We start from the raw sequence: 19,483 nt of genomic DNA, 5'->3' as shown, positions 1-19,483 counted from the left end.
GACCATAATATGGTAGAATTCTTTATTAAGATGGAGAGTGATACAGTTAATTCAGAGACTAGGGTCCTGAACTTAAGGAAAGGTAACTTCGATGGTATGAGACATGAATTGGCTAGAATAGACTGGCGAATGATACTTAAAGGGTTGACAGTGGATAGGCAATGGCAGACATTTAAAGATCACATGGATGAACTTCAACAATTGTACATCACTGTCTGGAGTAAAAACAAAACGGGGAAGGTGGCTCAACCGTGGCTAACAAGGGAAAGTAGGGATAGTGTTAAATCCAAGGAAGAGGCATATAAATTGGCCAGAAAAAGCTGCAAACCTGAGGACTGGGAGAAATTTAGAATTCAGCAGAGGAGGACAAAGTCTCTAATAAGGAGAGGGAAAATAGAGTATGAGAGGAAGCTTGCTGGGAACATAAAAACTGACTGCAAAACCTTCTATATTGCTACCAGTTTGGTTAGCCCATCTATATGTAGATTAAAGTCGCCCATGATAACTGCTATACCTTCCTTTATTGCACGCATCCCTAATTTCTTGTTTGATGCTGTCCCCAACCTCACTACTACTGTTTGGTGGTCAGTACACAACTCCCACTAGCGTTTTCTGCCCTTTGATATTCCGCAGCTCCACCCATACAGATTCCACATCATCCAAGCTAATGTCCTTCCTTACTATTGCGTTAATTTCCTCTTTAACCAGCAATGCTACCCCACCTCCTATTCCTTTCTGTCTATCCTTCCTGAATGTTGAATAAACCTAGATGTTGAGTTCACAGCCTTGGTCACCCTGGAGCTATGTCTTCATGATGCCAATTATATCATATTCGTTAATTGCTGCGCAGTTAATTTGTCTACCTTGTTACGAATACTCCTCGCATTGAGGCACAGAGCCTTCAGGCTTGTCTTTTTAACACACTTTGCCCCTTTAGAATTTTGCTGTAATATGGCTCTTTTTGCTTTTTGCCTTGGGTTTCTCTACCCGCCACTTTTAATTTTTCTCTTTGTATCTTTTGCTTCTGCCCCCATTCTACTTCCCTCTATTTCCCTGCAAAGGTTCCCATCCCCTGCCATATTAGTTTAACCCCTCCTACTAAACACTCCTCCTAGGACATTGGTTCTGGTCCTGCCCAGGTGCAGACCTTCCGGTTTGTACTGGTCCCACCTCCCCCAGAACCGGTTCCAATGTCCCAGGAATTTGAATCCCTCCCTTCTGCACCACTCCTCAAGCCACATATTCATCTGAGCTATCCTGCTATTCCTACTCTGACTAGCAGGTGGCACTGGTAGCAATCCTGAGATTACTACCTTTGAGGTCCTACTTCCTTCACGAAGGAAGACACAAAAAACCTTCCGGAAAAACTATGAGACCGAGGATCTAGCGAGAAGGAGGAACTGAAGAAAATCCTTATTAGTCAGGAAATTGTGTTAGGGAAATTGATGGGATTGAAGGCCAATAAATCCTCAGGGCCTGATAGTCTGCATCCCAGAGTACTTAAGGAAGTGGCCCTAGAAATAGTGGATACATTGGTGATCATTTTCCAACAGTCTATTGACTCTGGATCAGTTCCTATGGACTGGAGGGTAGCTAATGTAACACCACTTTTTAAAAAAGGAGGGAGAGGGAAAACAGAGAATTATAGACCGGTTAGCCTGACATCGGTAGTGGGGAAAATGTTGGAATCAATTATTAAAGATGAAATAGCAGCGCATTTGGAAAGCAGTGACAAGATCGGTCCAAGTCAGCATGGATTTATGAAAGGGAAATCATGCTTGACAAATCTTCTAGAATTTTTTGAGGATGTAACTAGTAGAGTGGACAAGGGAGAACCAGTGGATGTGGTGTACTTGGACTTTCAAAAGGCTTTTTGACAAGGCCTCCCGCAAGAGATTGGTGTGCAAAATTAAAGCACATGGTATTGGGGGTAATGTATTGACGTGGATAGAGAACTGGTTGGCAGACAGGAAGCAGAGAGTCGGGATAAACGGGTCCTTTTCAGAATGGCAGGCAGTGATTAGTGGAGTGCCGCAGGGCTCAGTGCTGGGATCCCAGCTATTACAATATACATCAATGATTTAGATGAAGTAATTGAGTGTAATATCTCCAAGTTTGCAGATGACACTAAGCTGGATGGCGGTGTGAGCTGTGAGGAGGAAGCTAAGAGGCTGCAGGGTGATTTGGACAGGTTAGGTGAGTGGGCAAATGCATGGCAGATGCAGTATAATGTAGATAAATGTGAGGTGATCCACTTTAGTGGCAAAAACATGAAGGCAAAATCTGAATGGCGGCAGATTCGGAAAAGGGGAGGTGCAACGAGACCTGGATGTCATGGTACATCAGTCATTGAAAGTTGGCATGCAGGTACAGCAGGCGGTGAAGGCGGCAAATGGCATGTTGGCCTTCATAGCTAGGGGATTTGAGTATAGGAGCAGGGAGGTCTTAGTGCAGTTGTACAGGGCCTTGGTGAGGCCTCACCTGGAATATTGTGTTCAGTTTTGGTCTCCTAATCTGAGGAAGGACGTTCTTGCTGTTGAGGAAGTGCAGCGAAGGTTCACGGGATAGCAGGACTGACATATGAGGAGAGACTGGATCGTCTGGCCCTGTATTCACTGGAGTTTAGAAGGATGAGAGGGGATCTCATAGAAACATATAAAATTCTGACGGGACCGGACAGGTTAGATGCAGGAAGAATGTTCCCGGTGTTGGGGAAGTCCAGAACCAGGGGACATAGTCTAAGGATAAGGGGTAAGCCATTTATGACGAGATGAGAGAAACTTCTTCACTCAGAGAATTGTGAATCTGTGGAATTCTCTACCGCAGAAAGTTGTTGATGCCAGTTCATTGGATAGATTCAAAAGGGATTTGGATATGGCCCTTACGGCTAAAGCGTTCAAGGGGTATGGAGAGAAAACAGGAACGGGGTACTGAGGGAATGATCAGCCATGATCTTATTGAATGGTGGTGCTGGCTCGAAGGGCCGAATGGCCTACTCCTGCACCTATTTTCTATGTTTCTATGAATAACAACATTTCCCAGTCTCTTACCATTTCAAAAATATTTTGCTTTTCTACTTTTCCTATCAAAATGGATAACTTCACACTTCTCCACATTATATTCCATCTGCCATATCCTGGCCCAATCACTTAATCTGTCTATATCTCTTTGCAGCCTCCTTCCGTCCTCTTCACAGCTTACTTTCCCATCTAACTTGTATCGTCAGCACTCGGTCCCCTCATTTGACATAAAGATACTATCAAAACTGTTAATTAATAACATTATTATAAGTAATATTCTTATATCATGGGTCTTTTCCTTTTCTTTACAGAATTATCTCGCCTGACCATTTCTTCTCAAAGGCTACAGATGCCTTGATTTGAAAAAGGTAGGCTGATAAATAACTTCAAAAATGTGACCAGAACCAAGTGAATTTAAATAAGATTGTTATTTTTTTTTAAACATTCCAAACACATATTTAAACACATCCCAAGAAACTGAATGGCTTGGCCCCTTCCTCGGACACCAGATCCGGTCAAGTCGACTAATTGTTGCAAAAGTTAAGCTGGCACGATTTATATTAAACAGGCAGGTTTCTAACCCCTTATCTACCATGACAGAATTAGAGACAAATACCATGCTAAATCAGGAGGCCGAGTCACTACTTTCAGCTCATTCACTCTGAAGGGAACACATGCTTGTTCAACATTTTGTAGCTGAACTCCAATGGGTACATTTTTGTTTTTGGCATTTCTGGCACATAAAGCTTTTGCCGGGAGCACACAGGGAGACACAGACAGGCTGGTGAAATAGGTGGAAACATGGCAGATGAAATTTAACACAGAAAAGTGTGAAGTGATACATTTTGATAGAAAGAATGAGGAGAGGACATATAAACTAAATGGTACAATCCTAAAGTGGGTGCACAAACAGAGAGACCTGGAGGTATGTGTGCACAAATTGTTGAAGGTGGCACGGCAGGTTGAGAAAGCAGTTAAAAAGGCTAATGGGATCCTGGGCTTCATAAATAGAGGTATAGAGTACAAAAGTGTGGAAATTATGATGAATCTGTATAAAACACTGGTTCAGCCCCAACTGGAGTACTGTGTCCAATTCTGGGCACCACACTTTACAAAGGATGTGAAGGCCTTAGAAAAGGTGCAGAAAAGATTGACGAGAATTATTCCAGGAATGAGGGACTTCAGTTATGTTAATAGAAGGGAGAAGCTGGGGTTTTTTCTCCTGGGCGCAGAGGAGATTTGATAGCGGTGTTCAAAATCACGAGGGGTCTGGACAGAGTAGATAGAGAGAAACTGTTCCCATTGGCAGAAGGGTCAAGAACCAGAGGACACAGATTTAAGGTGATTGGCAAAAGAACCAAAGGTGATGTAAGAAAATACTTTTTTAATGCAGCGAGTGGTTGGGTTCTGGAATGCACTGTCTGAAAGGGTGGTGCAGGCAGACTCAATCTCATCTTTCAAAAGGGAGTTGGGTAAGTATCTGAATTAAAAGAATTTGCAGGGCAGAGGAGTGGGACTAGCTGATAGTCGGCATGGGCTCGACGGGCCAAATGGCCTTCTTCCATGCTGTAACCATTCAATGATTCTATGAGCACTGAAGATGGAAATTTACCCTAACAATGTAGAAATTGTCTGTGTACTACTGTTAAGAAATTGTTAGCACATTTGGATAACATTCCTGTGTTCACTATTTGTATAGTCAATAATCTGTTCAAAATAAATAACTTTATACAAATAACAAGTACAGGAATTTAATCAAATGCACAAACCATTTCCTTATAAATAACCCACAGATAACTTATATCCTAAATACTAGTACAGCATTAGACAGGATGAGGAATTTTACAACTCTATGTTCAGCACTTGTGTTATTTTTAAATGTACTTACCTTCAGCTCTGTGGAATATAGCCAACGTCCCATCATTTAGTGCCACCAAAACACGCCCCTTCACATGTCTGCAAACACATATGGGAAAAAGGTCAGTATTTTCAATCTCTATAGGGACCCTCAAAATGACAATACTCATATGACTATAGGACCTCACTGCAGCACAGTCACCCCAGATTACCAGTCCCTGGATGGGATCGTGAGTAGCTTCATGTTATGGTCTGGTGTTTGTGTTGTGTAGCCAGCGGCCAGGTAGCACTGTCTCTATGTATTAAAGAACTACTCTTTTTTTTTTAATGCCACCTTAAAAATATCTGGAAGGGTATTCATCTTCAGTGGAAAGGTGCCAGATCTGGGATCTGGAATACACTGGGCAACCATTGGATTCCAGGGTGTTCTAGAATGAGAAGCTTGTTATTGCTATTTTGGATGCTCATGATTGAGATCGGGAAATCTGGTATCCTGCAGCCATACCTGGGTGAGTAGGGAGACAGGGAGGTTAGTAAGGTGATGGGTTGTTTCTTGAAGTGTTTGAGACTCTGAGGTATGCAGTGAAGTATAAAAAGCTGCAGATTCTTTGTTGAATTTAGTGGGATTAGGGGTCAGTTTATCCTCTACTGGCAACACTGGAAGAACTACACACCAGCAGTCAGTGCATCCCTCAATTATAAAAGCACCCTTAGACTCGGTCACACCGTTAAATGAACCCCCACTCTTTAGTGAGGCACTGCATTTGGTAGAGACAGACAATTCACAGGTCTGTATGCTCCCCATTAAACTAGTTCCCTTCCATTACCCCTTACATGAATTTCATGGCCTAAAGTCCAAACAAAAGTTTCTATCACCCCAGATCTTCCTACCCACCCAAAATATATTGTCTGGGCATGGCTATCACCGGCAGACCTGGGAGCGGGGAAGAAAGGAGAGGATAATCATCCAGATCATGTCTAAGACAGCCTGCTCAATGCAACAACTTACACAATGCTGAGGACAGCATCCTTCAGTTTGATGGTGTGCAGGCACTTCTTCCAATTGGATACCGCAGAGTGTACATAAAGGCTAGTGAAAGAAGCAATGCACACAGATTAGATCTCATAAACTAATGTACACCAAAAGATTCGAGCTGAAAACTGAGCAATAGATAGGACTGATAACACAGTAAGACAGGTTGGACTCAGCCTGGCGAAAAATCATAGAAAAAAAGTTCACACCAAACAAGTCTTGTGTTTTACTTGGAAATGAAAATGTAAAAGAGATGAAGTACAGGTCAGTCTGCCCAGGGTATGATGTAGATTTTTAAATTCTTGGTTTATAACCGGGTGTCAAAGTGTAAGGATACTAGCTTAGCACCACTGGGATCTAGGCTCGGGTCCAGGCTTAGTTCAGATCAGAAGAGATGATGATCTTTTCTCGACAATGAAGAAATGGATGGTGCAGTGACTTAGAAGACTGACCTTTTACCTCTGGAATGTGTTCCAATTCATCCCAAAGATAATGGCTAGGTGGCTCTGAGTCAGAAGGTTGTGGGTTCAAGTCCCACTCCAGGGCCTCAAGCACATAATCCAGGCTGACACATCAGTGCAGTACAGGCAGAACATCCGAAATCTGGAAACCTCGGGACCAAGGCCGTTCCGGATTTCTGGTATCTCCGGATTTCTGAATGTCTTTCCAACGTCTCGAATCCGGAAATGCCTGGGCCGAGGTAAGGAGGGGGGTCCGGCGGGAGGTGGGGTGACGGTTCCGGGTTCGGTAGCATCAGCTGCGGGTCAGAGGTCAGGGGCTGGGAAAAACCTGCGTTGAAGACCTGAAAAAAGCTAAGTTACAAGTTTTTTAAAAAATTCTTTTTCAGCGATTTAATAGCTAAGGATTTTGTGAATTTTTATTTTATGTTTTTTGGCATTTTGGGCCCAACTTGCAGCGGTAATCAGTTTTTTAAAAATGTCCGGATTTCGGAACATTTTCCAGATTCCGGACGACCTCGCCACGGATCGGCCCGATATCCGATTCAGGAACATTGCAAATTTCAGAACTCCGGATTTTGGAAGCTCAACTGTACTGAGGCAGTTCTGCACTGTCAGAAGTGTTATCTTTCAGATGAAATGTAAAAATGAGGTCCTGTCAGATGGATGCAAAAGATCCCATTGCACTATTCGAAGAAGAGCGGGGAGTTTTCCCTGGTACCCTAAGCCAATATTTATCCCTCAACCAACATCACTAAAATAGGTTGTCTGGTCATTATCTCAATGCGGTTACTGGGACCTTGCAGTATGTAAATGGACCGCTGCGTTTCCTACATTACAATAGTGACTACATTTCAAAAGTACTTAATTGACTATAAAGCCCTTTGGGATGTCCTGAGCTTGTGAAAGGCGCTATCTAAATGCAAATTCTCTCTTTCTTTTTCTCACCCACACCCTATAGGTAGGCTGGCTGGTAAATGTCCTGAAAATGTGCTCCACCACATCCCTGCCTCCTCCAGCACCCTCCACCATTTACTGTTCCCTGGACCCAGTGGCAGAGGGCCCAATTAGGGGTAAACTTAGTAAAAATGCACACAAATCTTCCAACATATTTACTACGAGTTGCCTGGTTTGGATACTGGATGCAAGGATTTCCTGTTAAGCCCAGACATCCAGCATTCTCCTTGTGGTAGTGGGATCCATAAGTTTTTTTTGCATGCGAGAGATTGTGTTGGACCTCAGACAGCCTTACCATGCACAGGCCAAAAAGGAAGACACAGACAGCTAAAAATTCAGGGGGTTAGCGCCAGGTTTGGGTAAAAAATAGGCGCTGCTGTATTGTCGCCCACTGCCGACGTGTCCCACGGTAGCCGTTTTTTTCGGCAGGTCGGCAGCGCTGCCATTGCCTGCGATCACCGAAACGAGCTGGAGCATGTCACTCGGTATGCCGCCCTCTCTAAAGCACTTCAGTGCGTGCAGCCACTAAAAGTGTTCCAGCAGCGTTATCGGTCATGAGGGGTCTGGCAGGACTTGGCAGATTGTATAAGAGAGGAGATGCTGACAAGTGGAAAACACCTCATTTGGATGCCTCATAGATGGAACTTCAAACACCTTCTTTGCCAAGGTTCTTCTCTTATACTTTCATTTTTTGCCCATCAATGTGGGGAGGGCGGGCGGGGGTGGGGGGGGGGGGCAGCATTTTCTGGGGATTTTCCGGGAGGCCCACAGCATCTGTGGGTCAGTAAATCAATAGGTGAACTCCATTGCAACGTTTGAAGATCATCTACGATTAAGATCGCTTTTATCTTTATGATAGCATCACCAAAATGTCACCCCCTAGCAAATCTGGATTCAACTGCTTAAGATTTTAAGGAATTATAATTACTTTATACAAAATTCCATAACTAAATATTTTTCAAATAATTATTTTGAGTCGAGTAATGCAAGACCCACTAAAAACTGGCACAGTGACTACACATGTAAACACTTTCAAGAGTAACCATTGGGGAAAGATTAGTGTTACAGAGAACGCAGAAGCATTAATTTCAAGAACTATTTAAAAAAATCAACAAACATCGTTAATAATCGGGTGGTAGGTAATATTTTCGTAGCAAGTATAGCAACTGTTGTGCACATGGCCTACAGGTTCGCTCCTTTCATCCCCATTCCCTTCACTGCAAGCGGGAGACAGATGCGACCTTGGGCCTCCTGCTAAGCTTAGCGCTGGAAAGAGCGTGTTACACCACAAAATCAACACTATGCTGATTGTTAATTAGCCAGAGGCACCAAAACACCAAACTGCCTGTGCACACTTGGCAGGCGGCCATTATCCTTGGCCGCCGCTGTTACTGGCAGGTTTCCAGCGTACTCCAATTTTTAGCCCAGTGTCTTTTTTTTAAATCTCAGTTTCTGCAGGCAGTACGGATGCTGACTGCATCCCCATTCTACAACAGGCCCCATCTCCTGACAGAGGCCAGAGAGCTCCACTCCAAAATCCAAAAGGTCGGTCAGAGTCAGGGGCCCATTTCCACCATGGGCAGAAGTCCCATCATTGACCTGGAGAGGTGTGCCCCGTCAAAGGCAGATGAAAGATTCCAGTCAATTAGTCCAGGGTTGGGAGGTCACCATGATAATTTCAAACGTATTTATTTGGTTCTCTCACATGGTTAATGTCAACCTATTCCCCTAAATTCACAGTTCAAAGAAAATGGTTCAAAGGATCAACGGGAGAGAGAAACAAAAAACAAGTTGATCCTAATTTTTTGTAACTGATTTCTGGAATGGTCTCCTGTTGGAGCTACTTTTAAAAATGGTGAAACTACATGAACTCCATTTTGGAAACACCTTCAAATATGAGCAGAAATAAGACAGAACCCCATTCTTGCAGATTGGAAAGATTATTTTTCGAACCTAAGTGCCAATCCTGTTAAAAACTCAAAACAAGCGCTCTCTTGTTTACGAGACACCGGAAAGACAAAACGCGTGGGTCTAAATATTAAAACTGTAAAAAAAAATTACATATTAAATATTGAGTGTAAAGGTGGTGTGTATCGTGCACAGTGCATCATGCATTGCCCACTCACTGCAGAAGACTTCCAGTGAACCAGCGCATGTTACACACTCATGTTCCATGATCAACAGAGCTGAGACATCAGACCGAAGATGCCATTACTGCTCTGCTGTAAGCCCATGGACATGGGGCCATTAGCAGAACATCTCGAAAATCGCTGCAATTTTAATCTTTAAACATCACACTCTACAGAAAGAGAAGTAGAATATCCACTCCGAATAAATCATCCTTAAATGCAATGGCAATAGATGCACTGAAAGGGCCAAATCTTCCACCAAAAATTAACAATTTTACACTAAATTTTACACTGCTTCCAGATAAAGTTAGCTTCCCAATATAACTCTGTCAATATGGCTTCGACCAACCCCTACTGCACTACTTCCATTTCCAATCCTCAGAGCCTGAGTGAGATTGCCTAACTGATTGAAGTTCTTTGGGTTCATCCTCAATGGGATAGGTAGCATGAGCATTGTCTGAGATAGCTACGCAATCCTGACCTACCAGCCATTTTGTGCCCCGAGCCACATAGTAGGGGCAGCACTTGTGATTGATCCGTTGGTGCGAATGTTTGCTTCTTGTTCTGACTGGCCTGCATTCTGTTCCTCCTTGGCTTGTCCATTTTCCCTAAAAAGAAAAGGCAGCATCTCTCACATTACATATTTAGGTTTAACATAAATCAATGGAGACACAAATATAGAAGAACTGTGAAAGGAGAGAGGTGCAGTGTGCAAAAGTACAAGCAATGCAAAGTGTTTGGGTTTTTTGGTCTCCCATAATAAAAAAAAATCTACCTGTTGGACAAAACCCTGATTTAGACATGAAATGTACTCAGGTAATAGGAGACAAGGGTTAATTAGTGAGCAATTGTACTGAGAGAATGGGGACCAGCATCTCACTCCTGCCATTCATTCCCAGCCTAATTAGACAGTGGTGCTTTTAGTGCAAAGTATGTCTCCATATCAAACATCATTTCACAGTGATCCTGAAGTGACACGCTGTACAATCTTACATGACTGTCTCCTAACAGCTCATTGTAGCTACTAACCTGGCAACCTTTCAGCAGATGCAATACTTTTAGTAATTAATGAAAAGCTATAAGGTTTATACATCAGGTCTCGATTGGCAGGACATGAAGCTGGTGTGCTAGACCATGCATCAACAATCTTTAAATTCATTACACGCATTAGATTATGTGCATGAGTACACCCTGATTGCATAGACTAATAACATTCAATTCAAGACAAATTAAAATCAAGCGGGTTCTATAAAGGGTGCATCCAGCCCTCCAGATTACTGCTCAGGCGGTGAAGACAAAAATCCACCCCAATGTTTATTGTTCATACTTGTGAGTGTACAGAGAATATAATCCTGAACTTACCTGTGCTGCCAATGGGTGCACATCCCATAAATAAGGAATATCAGAAGGCAAGTGCAGCTCATGGCTTTAATTGTGACACAAGCAGAAACAATGGAATCATTGGCCCCGAACTTGGTCAAGGTGCAGCCCACTATCACCCACAGCCGCCGAGGTACCCGCCAAAAAAGAAATCCTCAGGTACCACCGATGCACTGCCCAGGTCCCACGGGAACTTCCTACTGCCCACCCATGCCGAAGTCTGAAAAAAAGCGATTTTCATGGCTACAATCTGCTAAGATCCCCCTCTCGCCCGCCAGAACGACCGCTGAGAAAAAGATGGTCTGAGCTGGCTGTAAATCGGGCGGGTAGGACAATCGCGCAGAGTGGTCCAATGCTGCACATCCCGGCTCACATACACATACTGGACCCGTATAACACCTTCAGAATGAGTTCACAGATGGTAATGACACTGCTCAGAGACACTTTACATATGGAAATGAAAAGTGCTCCGTTGAAGGGCAGGTGTGGGATAGGAAGGGGAAATGAGGTGCAAAATTCAGTGAAGGCTCCATGGAAAAATGCTATCAGGGTGTTGAAACCATTGCGCAGACAGAACAGAGTTAGTGAGACAATGTGAGTGTACAGAGGCTGAACTCCAGGACATAGTCGACGTAGTTACTGAGGCGTACGAAAGCATGGGCCTTACGCTAAACATCCGTAAGACAAAGGTCCTCCACCAGCCTGTCCTCACCACACAGCACTGCTCCCCAGTCATCAAGATCCACGTCGCGGCCCTGGACACCGTGCACCACTTCCCATATCTCGGGAGCCTCCTATCAAAAAGAGCAGGCATCGACGACGAGATCCAACACCGCCTCCAGTGCAGCCTTCGGCCGCCTGAGGAAAAGAGTATTTGAAGACCAGGCCCTCAAAACTGCCACCAAACTCATGGTCTACCGCCCTCCTGTATAGCTCAGAGACATGGACCATGTACAGCAGACATCTCATGTCATTGGAGAAATATCACCAACAATATCTCTGCAAGATCCTACAAATCCCCTGGGAGGACAGGCTCACCAACATTAGCGTCCTCGACCAGGCCAACATCCCCAGCATTGAAGCACTGACCACACTCAATTCGCATGCCAGATACGAGACTCCCAAAGCAAGCGCTCTACTTGGAGCTCCTTCACGACAAATGAGCCAAAGGTGGACAGCGGAAACATTACAAGGACAGCCTCAAAGCCTCCCTGATAAAGTGCGACATTCCCCACTGACACCTGGGAGTCCCTGGCCCAAGACTGCCCTAAGTGGAGGAAGTGCATTCGAGAGGGCGCTGAGCACCTCGAGTCTCAACACCGAGAGCATGCAGAAATCAAGCGCAGACGGCAGAAAGAGCGTGTGGCAAACCAGTACCACCCACCCCTTCCCTCAACGATTATCTGTCCCAGCTGTGACAGAGTCTGTGGCTCTCGTATTGAACTGTTCAGCCACCAAAGAACTCACTTCAGGAGAGGAAGCAAGTCTTCCTCGATTCCGAGGGACTGTCTATGATGATGATGACAACAGATGGTATGAGCTAATGTCAAAAATAGGCAAGAATTAAATCCTGCAAGGTTGTCTTAGGTGGCAGGATGTGATCCTGAAAACAACATGAGCTCAAGTACAGAAGACAGAAAACTATCTATAATGGACTGTAATGTCACTGAACAATATGTCATGTCAGGGTTGTGGTTCGGCAATGTTGCACCTATGAGAATGTGGACTCAAATGCCAGCCTTAATGTCTGCCCTCCAAGTTGTGCAACTATCTGTGATTCAATGGCAGCCTTCCTGCATTGGTGACCCTTACTTGTCGTTACTAGATTGTCTGATGTCAAGAACCATTAAAGAGTCGGATCATAAGTACACGGCAAGATATTGCTCAGAGACCATTACACTTGAAGATTTGTCTGTTTCTCAGTACGTACCCCGATTATCTAAAACTTCAACAATGACCAAGAGTTGTTCCAAAATGTGTCTTTATTGAAGTGTACATCATTCCAAAGTGACAGAACATGCAAACACGTGAAGCCAAATTTTTTATGTTATTTCAAAGAACAGTAAAGTGAGAATCAAAAGGAACCATGTGAAACAACAGCGACAACATTAAGATTTAACACCATCATCAGCAGCAACACCCAAACCTCTACCCACTACCACCACCTCTCTTTCCCCCCCCCCCCCCCAACGCGAGGCCAATTGTCCTCTTCATGGCTCCGCCATCACCACGGCAACCTGCACTCCTGCCCCTCACCACCTCTGCTCCATGACGTTGTGCAGGAGGGCAGCCGGAGCGCTGCAGGCGTGTTCATCATGGAGAGAATGTAAGGGGAAGATGGAAACCACTGGCATGCTCTGGCTCCTTGGGGTGTGTCGGCGTTGGGGGGGGGGGGGGTTCCATGACATGGCCCGAAAGCATCAATTGGCGCATGGCATCTACAGAGTCGGTGTTTTGTTCCACCGCACTGATGAGCCACAACATACTGGCAGCTATCCCAGCCATGGCCTGCAGCAGATCGCGAGCTAACTCGACGCTCGTCTTCGACAGCTGCACCATTTCCTGGATTGCTGCCACCTGTCCTGCATCCTCATCTGCTCGAGGCTTCATCCTGGGTGGATACGGCTTGGTGGCTTTATCGGCACGGCTTCTGCGCCTCCCAACACTTGATCCCGCTTCGTCTGATTCGAAGCCCAAAAGGTTGGACCCAGAGACCAATGTTGGCCGCACAGGTGGCACACATGTCAGGAAGCTGGAGTCCTCCTCTTCCACCTCCTCGACCTCAAGTGGTACAAACACTGGGCCTTCTCCCTCCTCTTCCTCCTGATCTTCATGTCTCTGGGTGACGGAGGTGGATGTGGTGGATCTTGGGGGGGGGGGGGGGGGGGGGGGGGGCAGCAGAAGGAGCTGGTGTGTTGGGCTCATGGAGACTTCGAGATGGAAGGTGTTGGTGTTAGTCACTGCCTTTGTCCGCCAGAGGTGGATGGGGTGCATACATTAGTGCTGTCCGATTGATCATCTGCAAGTACAGGACAACATTTAAGTGTTTAGCTGGGGGGTGAAGTTGGTCATCCTGACATGAGAACCGCCACATTTCACATTCTTACTTCAAGGACTACCAGTGATACATCACCACACCATGAATGGCTGACAGACAGTGCATTAAAAAGCATTTGACATCACATTACATGACCTTACATGACATGAGCGTCACACAGACCGGTGAGTCGTTTAAACTTACCATCCTCTAGCACGGGATCGGCACCACCATGTGTGGTGGCACAGGGGGGGGTCACCCACAACGCCAAGGCACGCTCCTCTATGTTAGTCACCTCGATGACATCTGGTGGGCCCCCTCCCATGCCACTCTGTTTTGGCTGTTCTTTTCTTCTGCAGAAATAAAAGTTGCAGCCTTTACTCGTTTTGCATATGCAACACACACAGACACAATGGCTACAGAATCTTTTTTAGTACGGGAGTGCATCAATAAGATGTTTACTTACTCTTGCTGATGCAACCACATCATTCCATCTTTTCCTGCACTGGTCTCCTTACTGCACAATGTTGCCCATTGAGGACACGGCCTCACCAATCTCCCGCCAAATGCGTCTATACTGGGGTGGTGCAGGCTTGCCATGACCATCCCGGGTGAGGTCTTTATAACAGCACTCCATCTCTGTGACAAGTGTCTCCAGCTCCTCCTCAGTAAACCAGGGAGCTCTGGGCCTCCCTCCATTAGACTTCCTGGCAGCTTTTCTTTCACTCATGACAGCTTTGTAAGATGGATGTCTGATGATGATGTTACTTCTCTCTCTCTCTCTCTAAATTAGACCACTCTACAACTAGCAGGTGCCAGTGGATAACGAGGTTGAATGAACATGCACAGCTGAGCCCTCAGCCCCAATCACGGCAAAAGTGATGTCATCAGCCACAAGAAGCTACAAAAAAAATTTTCTGAAATCTCGCGCAAGTGCTGTGCACAGCCTCCGACGTTTGCCGAGTCAAGAGGCCTGCACCTACCGCCCACTGCTGCTGTGGCCCGCTCACACCCACCGACTCCCACTGCTAGTTGCGCCTGACTGGCTCCAGTGGCAGCGGGCTGCGAAAACTTATGTTCCGCCCAGGACCGCCGAGAAACGGGAGGGCCTACACTCGCACCAAGTTCGGGGCCATTAGGACTGGGAAATGGAACACAGTGTAGGTAGGGAGGAAGAAACATTTACCAGGAGTGTGTGAGGCAATAATTTATGTTCAGACCACAATGAAACATATGATATTCGTCATGACAATCATAACCTGAGTTTACCCATGCCCCACAGTATAACATTTGTATGCGTGTGCCTGAAATACCCTTGGTCACAAAAATGCTTGCACACTTTGATTAGACTTGCAAACATCTGCTGTTGGACCATTACCCAATCACATTGTACAAGCTGTGTCACATGATGCCAAAGTATGATATCCTAGACATTGTCAAACAGAATGTAATTTTGAATTTGCCCAATATTTCACTAAACAGTGAAACCCTTTCATTCCAAAGGGATTCATTTATAATAATCTCACGATATGATGAGATTTTTAAAAGTGAAAAACATTTGATTCCTAATTTATCTCCCATGTAATGGTACAGAACTGCATTTCTGTTAGTGACATTAGTAACCACTTGAAGTGAAAGTCAGCACAACAATTTGTTCACAAGCACCAGAGAGAGGAAAGGGTGGGTGGGGAGCCTGGTTTGCCGCACGCTCCTTCCTCTGTCTGCGCTTGTTTTCTGCATGCTCTCGGTGACGGGACTCGAGATCCCTCCTGGATGCTCTTCCTCCACTTTGAGTGATCTTGGGCCAGGGATTCCCAGGTGCTGGTGGGGATCAATGCAAAACTGGAACCTTAAGCCATAAAGTGCTGAATTTCTGTCAATGAAGTCGGCACTGAAATTCCATGGGCAGTGTTCTTAGTTACACTGAGATTGTACCCATTGATGCCCGACAACGCTGACCCCACTGGAGATTGGGGGACCAATGGAGGGCACCTCAGCTGCATGTGGCAGGCGATCGCGAGCACCACTTCAGGCACATCTTTGGTACCCACCTGCCCCATACCAGTAGAAATTCGGCAGACCATCCACGGGAAGGGAGATCATCATCATCATAGGTAGTCCCTCAAAATCAAGGAAGACTTGCTTCCACTCTAAAAGTGAGTTCTCCGGTGGCTGTACAGCCCAATGCGGGAATTACAGTCTCTATCACAGGTGGGACAGACAGTGGTTGAAGGAAAGGGTGGGTGGGGAGCCTGGTTTGCCGCACGTTCCTTCCACTGCCTGTGCTCGTTTTCTGCATGCTCTTGGCCATGAGACTCGAGGTGCTCAGCGCCCTCCCGGATGCTCTTCCTCCACTTTGAGTGGTCTTGGGCCAGGGATTCCCAGGTGCCGGTGGGGTTGTCACACTTTATCAAGGAGGCTTTAAGGGTGTCCTTGAAGCATTTCCTCTGCCCACCTGGGGCTCGCTTGCCATGTAGGAGTCCTAAGCAAGTGCTCTACTTGGAACTCCTACACGTGAAGGGAGAATTACCCTGACCACTGCTGCAATCCCAGCACCAATCCAATCAGTTTCCATGGAAGGGGGTCAATCCAGGCTAAATTCTGCGGGGGAAAATTCTGTCCGTAAGGTAAAAGGCCTGGATGGACCCCACTGATGGGGTCCACATGTGTCCTTGTGGAGTCCTTACTGGGCACAATAATCTCCACAACTATGCCAGGTTATGACTGAGACTCAGGAGCAGGAACTGCCCGTAACTTCGGCGAGAGACCGACAGAACCCTACCCCCCAAAACATGCACTCTAACTCAACCATGCAAACCAGTCAGAGGATTCCATTTTTTTGGTGGACTATACAATCATTCTCAGGTCAGTCCTGTAACTGAAAGAGTTTGATAATGCAACAACCGTCTATGGCCTGAACAATCTCTATATCACACTTTGAATCAATATTGAGAGTGCAGTAGTTTCAAGCTGACCAATTATTATGACATGTGCTGAAGTTGCTGCTTTCTCCAGTTCATCAGACTGTCAGCTATCCATATTCAGTTAAATTCTCATGTCATTAAACTCCTTTGTGAAAACATTGGTCTACATAATCAGGAACAAATTTGCAATAAATCCAAGGGAAACTCTACACACAATGAGGGTTATTTTGACTTTGGATGATGGTGTAAAAAGAGCGATATTGATTCAGCCCCCCGTTATACAACTCTCCTGACTTTCATTTCCATGTATAACGGGCGGCTGAATCGATATCGCTCGTTTTACATCATCACCGAAAGTCAAAATTACTGCCAATGTATACTACACAAAGTAGACACCGTCATACATCGGATCCATGCTTCTGATGTAGCAATATATTGAAGGACAATGAGGTAATGGGGGTTCAGTCAGTCTGCCATAGACAATGCTGCACCTCAGATCCTTGCTGATTTTATAGCAGAACGCTTAATAATTGTAAAGACGGTACAGGTAGATTTAGTCCATTCTGATACTTTTCAATTACTCGTGAATTCACTGTCTGTCTGACTTCTTCTGATAATCCTATGGAGTACCTCAATAGCTAATGTGGTTAAATTACTGCAATTAAAACTCAAAGTTAACTAACTCATGCATTCACTTTAAATAAATAGAACCATAATGCTGAGTACATATATCACAGTGTGACCATTACAAACAAATCTAAGTGTACCATGATAGTTAACCCTCCTACGTTGTACAGAGGTTTTTGATTTTGAAGCGCAAATCATTTTTAAGGTTTTTTTCCCTCTTTCCTCTCGGCTATCCCTGTACTGCATGCCATTCCCAGCCAAGAGAGCAAATGGACAACATGCAGTCACCCACCTGACAAAAGTATCTGCCAGAAAATGCGCAACATGTGATTCTAGCTCTGATTTTGCTTTTCAGTTTGCCAAAAAGGATCAGGAGGCTAGCATCTTATGAGAATGGGAGGGCTTAGATTCATAACTCATTGTAGGGAGCTTACTGCTCTGCGTTGCTGTCCTTTGGGAGACCAAAACACAGAACCGCCATGTTACTTACCACGGCACAGTATGTTCATCTTTCCATGATGCTGATCCCCTTTACCATAGAATGGACATTATAACCACACAACTTTTCCCCTATTAATGGCACCTTTCATACTATGGCGATGTGACCCATCTCCCATTGATTCCCTTTACCGTGCAATATATTAGCCATATCCTTTACCTGAGCTGAGTTCTATCTTCTGTCTGTGCTGGGTCGGTGAACACATGCTCGGTGTAGGCACTAGGCCGTGCCAACGCTGGTTCCGCATCACTTGTGCCATTCTCGGTTGCCTCTGTTGCTTCGGTTGCCTCTTCAGCGGATTGTGGTTGGTTAACCTTCCCACCTTTAACAGTAGCCACATCACCTACATGGGCAGCACAGATACTGCTGGGAATTTGCCATTATGATGAAAAGCACATAAACTACACTGCATTAATCAATACTGAAAATATTCATTCAATCATCTTTCAATAGTGCATTCATTCAATAATATGTTACCATTGTATTTAACGATAATCTAAGCGACTGTCATTCAATAATCTATACGATAATCTACTCTAGTTATATACCTATAATTATAAAATAGCTTGTGTTTGTCTATTTTCATCCATTTCCCGATATCCCACTAGTCAAGCATATTATCAATCACCAGGTTATCAAGAACCAATCCCATGATCTCTAACCCTCCCTACCTATGTGATCTCATAGGAGCAATGCCTCTCTTTGCCCTTCATCAACCTCCAAGGCCCAGTGGCAGCTCGAGGCCCAGCATCCATCTCCTCCAGGCACCTGATTCTCTCACTCCTTCCCAAACCCAACCACCAGAGCTCCTTCCAGATAAGGTCCTGGTCCCCCATTCTCTCCCAGCTTCCATCGCCCCACTGACCAATACTGTCCGAGCCACAGCTCTAGATCCAGTGCAGCAGTGACTGGAAGATCATGAGGCCCAGGGTAAAAATGCCTCCCAGGTTCCTTCCAACTCCCTGCATTGGCCTCCACCCCACCCCCACCCCCCCACCTTCTACCATGGACAGATTTCTACCATAAACAGATGGGATGATTTCTGCAGGTGTTATAGAGGGTTGGGGACTGAGTCTGGCTCAAGCTCGCATTGGAAATGCGAGGAGAGAGAGACAGAAAGAAAGACAGAGAAAGACAGAGAGAGAGACAAAGACAGAAAGAAAGACAGAAAGAAATAAATACAGACAGAGACAGACAGAATAAAGAATAGGCAGACTTACAATAATAGAGATAAAAAGTATGAGAAAAAGAATCAGAGATAAGAGAGGGGGAATTTTAACATCATCCAACTCTCAAATTCAAGTCGCTCTTTTTCCTGCCCCAATACCTCCCCGCAGCGATTTTAATGCTGGGTGGTTAAGGTCTCTGCCCGAGTCAACTAGACGCCTCATTACTATATGCTAATCATGGTCCTATAGCTCAGGTAGGAGTTCGAGGCAATTTTAACTGCATCCAATGAAACCTGCCAGATACCTAGTATTAGTATTAGGCAATCCCCTGTATCGAGGATGACTTGCTTCCTCATCAAAAAGGAATGAGTTCACAGGTGTTTCAATGAGGGA

At 45.2% G+C, this 19,483-nt stretch overlaps 1 protein-coding gene across 4 annotated transcripts in view; it reads right to left on the bottom strand.

Annotated features, from left to right (window-relative positions):
* mapk8ip3 (mitogen-activated protein kinase 8 interacting protein 3) overlaps positions 1 to 19,483 on the bottom strand; it is a 255,509-nt gene that overhangs the window by 39,413 nt on the left and 196,613 nt on the right. For all 4 annotated transcript variants that reach the window (XM_070900984.1, XM_070900985.1, XM_070900987.1 and 1 more), the window contains 4 exons: positions 18,081 to 18,264; positions 9,940 to 10,062; positions 5,887 to 5,967; positions 4,909 to 4,976 (listed from right to left, as the gene is read on the bottom strand). In XM_070900984.1, the coding sequence (XP_070757085.1) occupies positions 4,909 to 4,976; positions 5,887 to 5,967; positions 9,940 to 10,062; positions 18,081 to 18,264 (456 nt within the window). The remainder of the gene's footprint in view (positions 1 to 4,908; positions 4,977 to 5,886; positions 5,968 to 9,939; positions 10,063 to 18,080; positions 18,265 to 19,483) is intronic.

This window comes from Pristiophorus japonicus, chromosome 15, assembly GCF_044704955.1.
Source record: "Pristiophorus japonicus isolate sPriJap1 chromosome 15, sPriJap1.hap1, whole genome shotgun sequence".
NCBI classification, from domain to species: domain Eukaryota; kingdom Metazoa; phylum Chordata; class Chondrichthyes; family Pristiophoridae; genus Pristiophorus; species Pristiophorus japonicus.
This window is presented reverse-complemented; position numbering and strand designations above follow the sequence as displayed.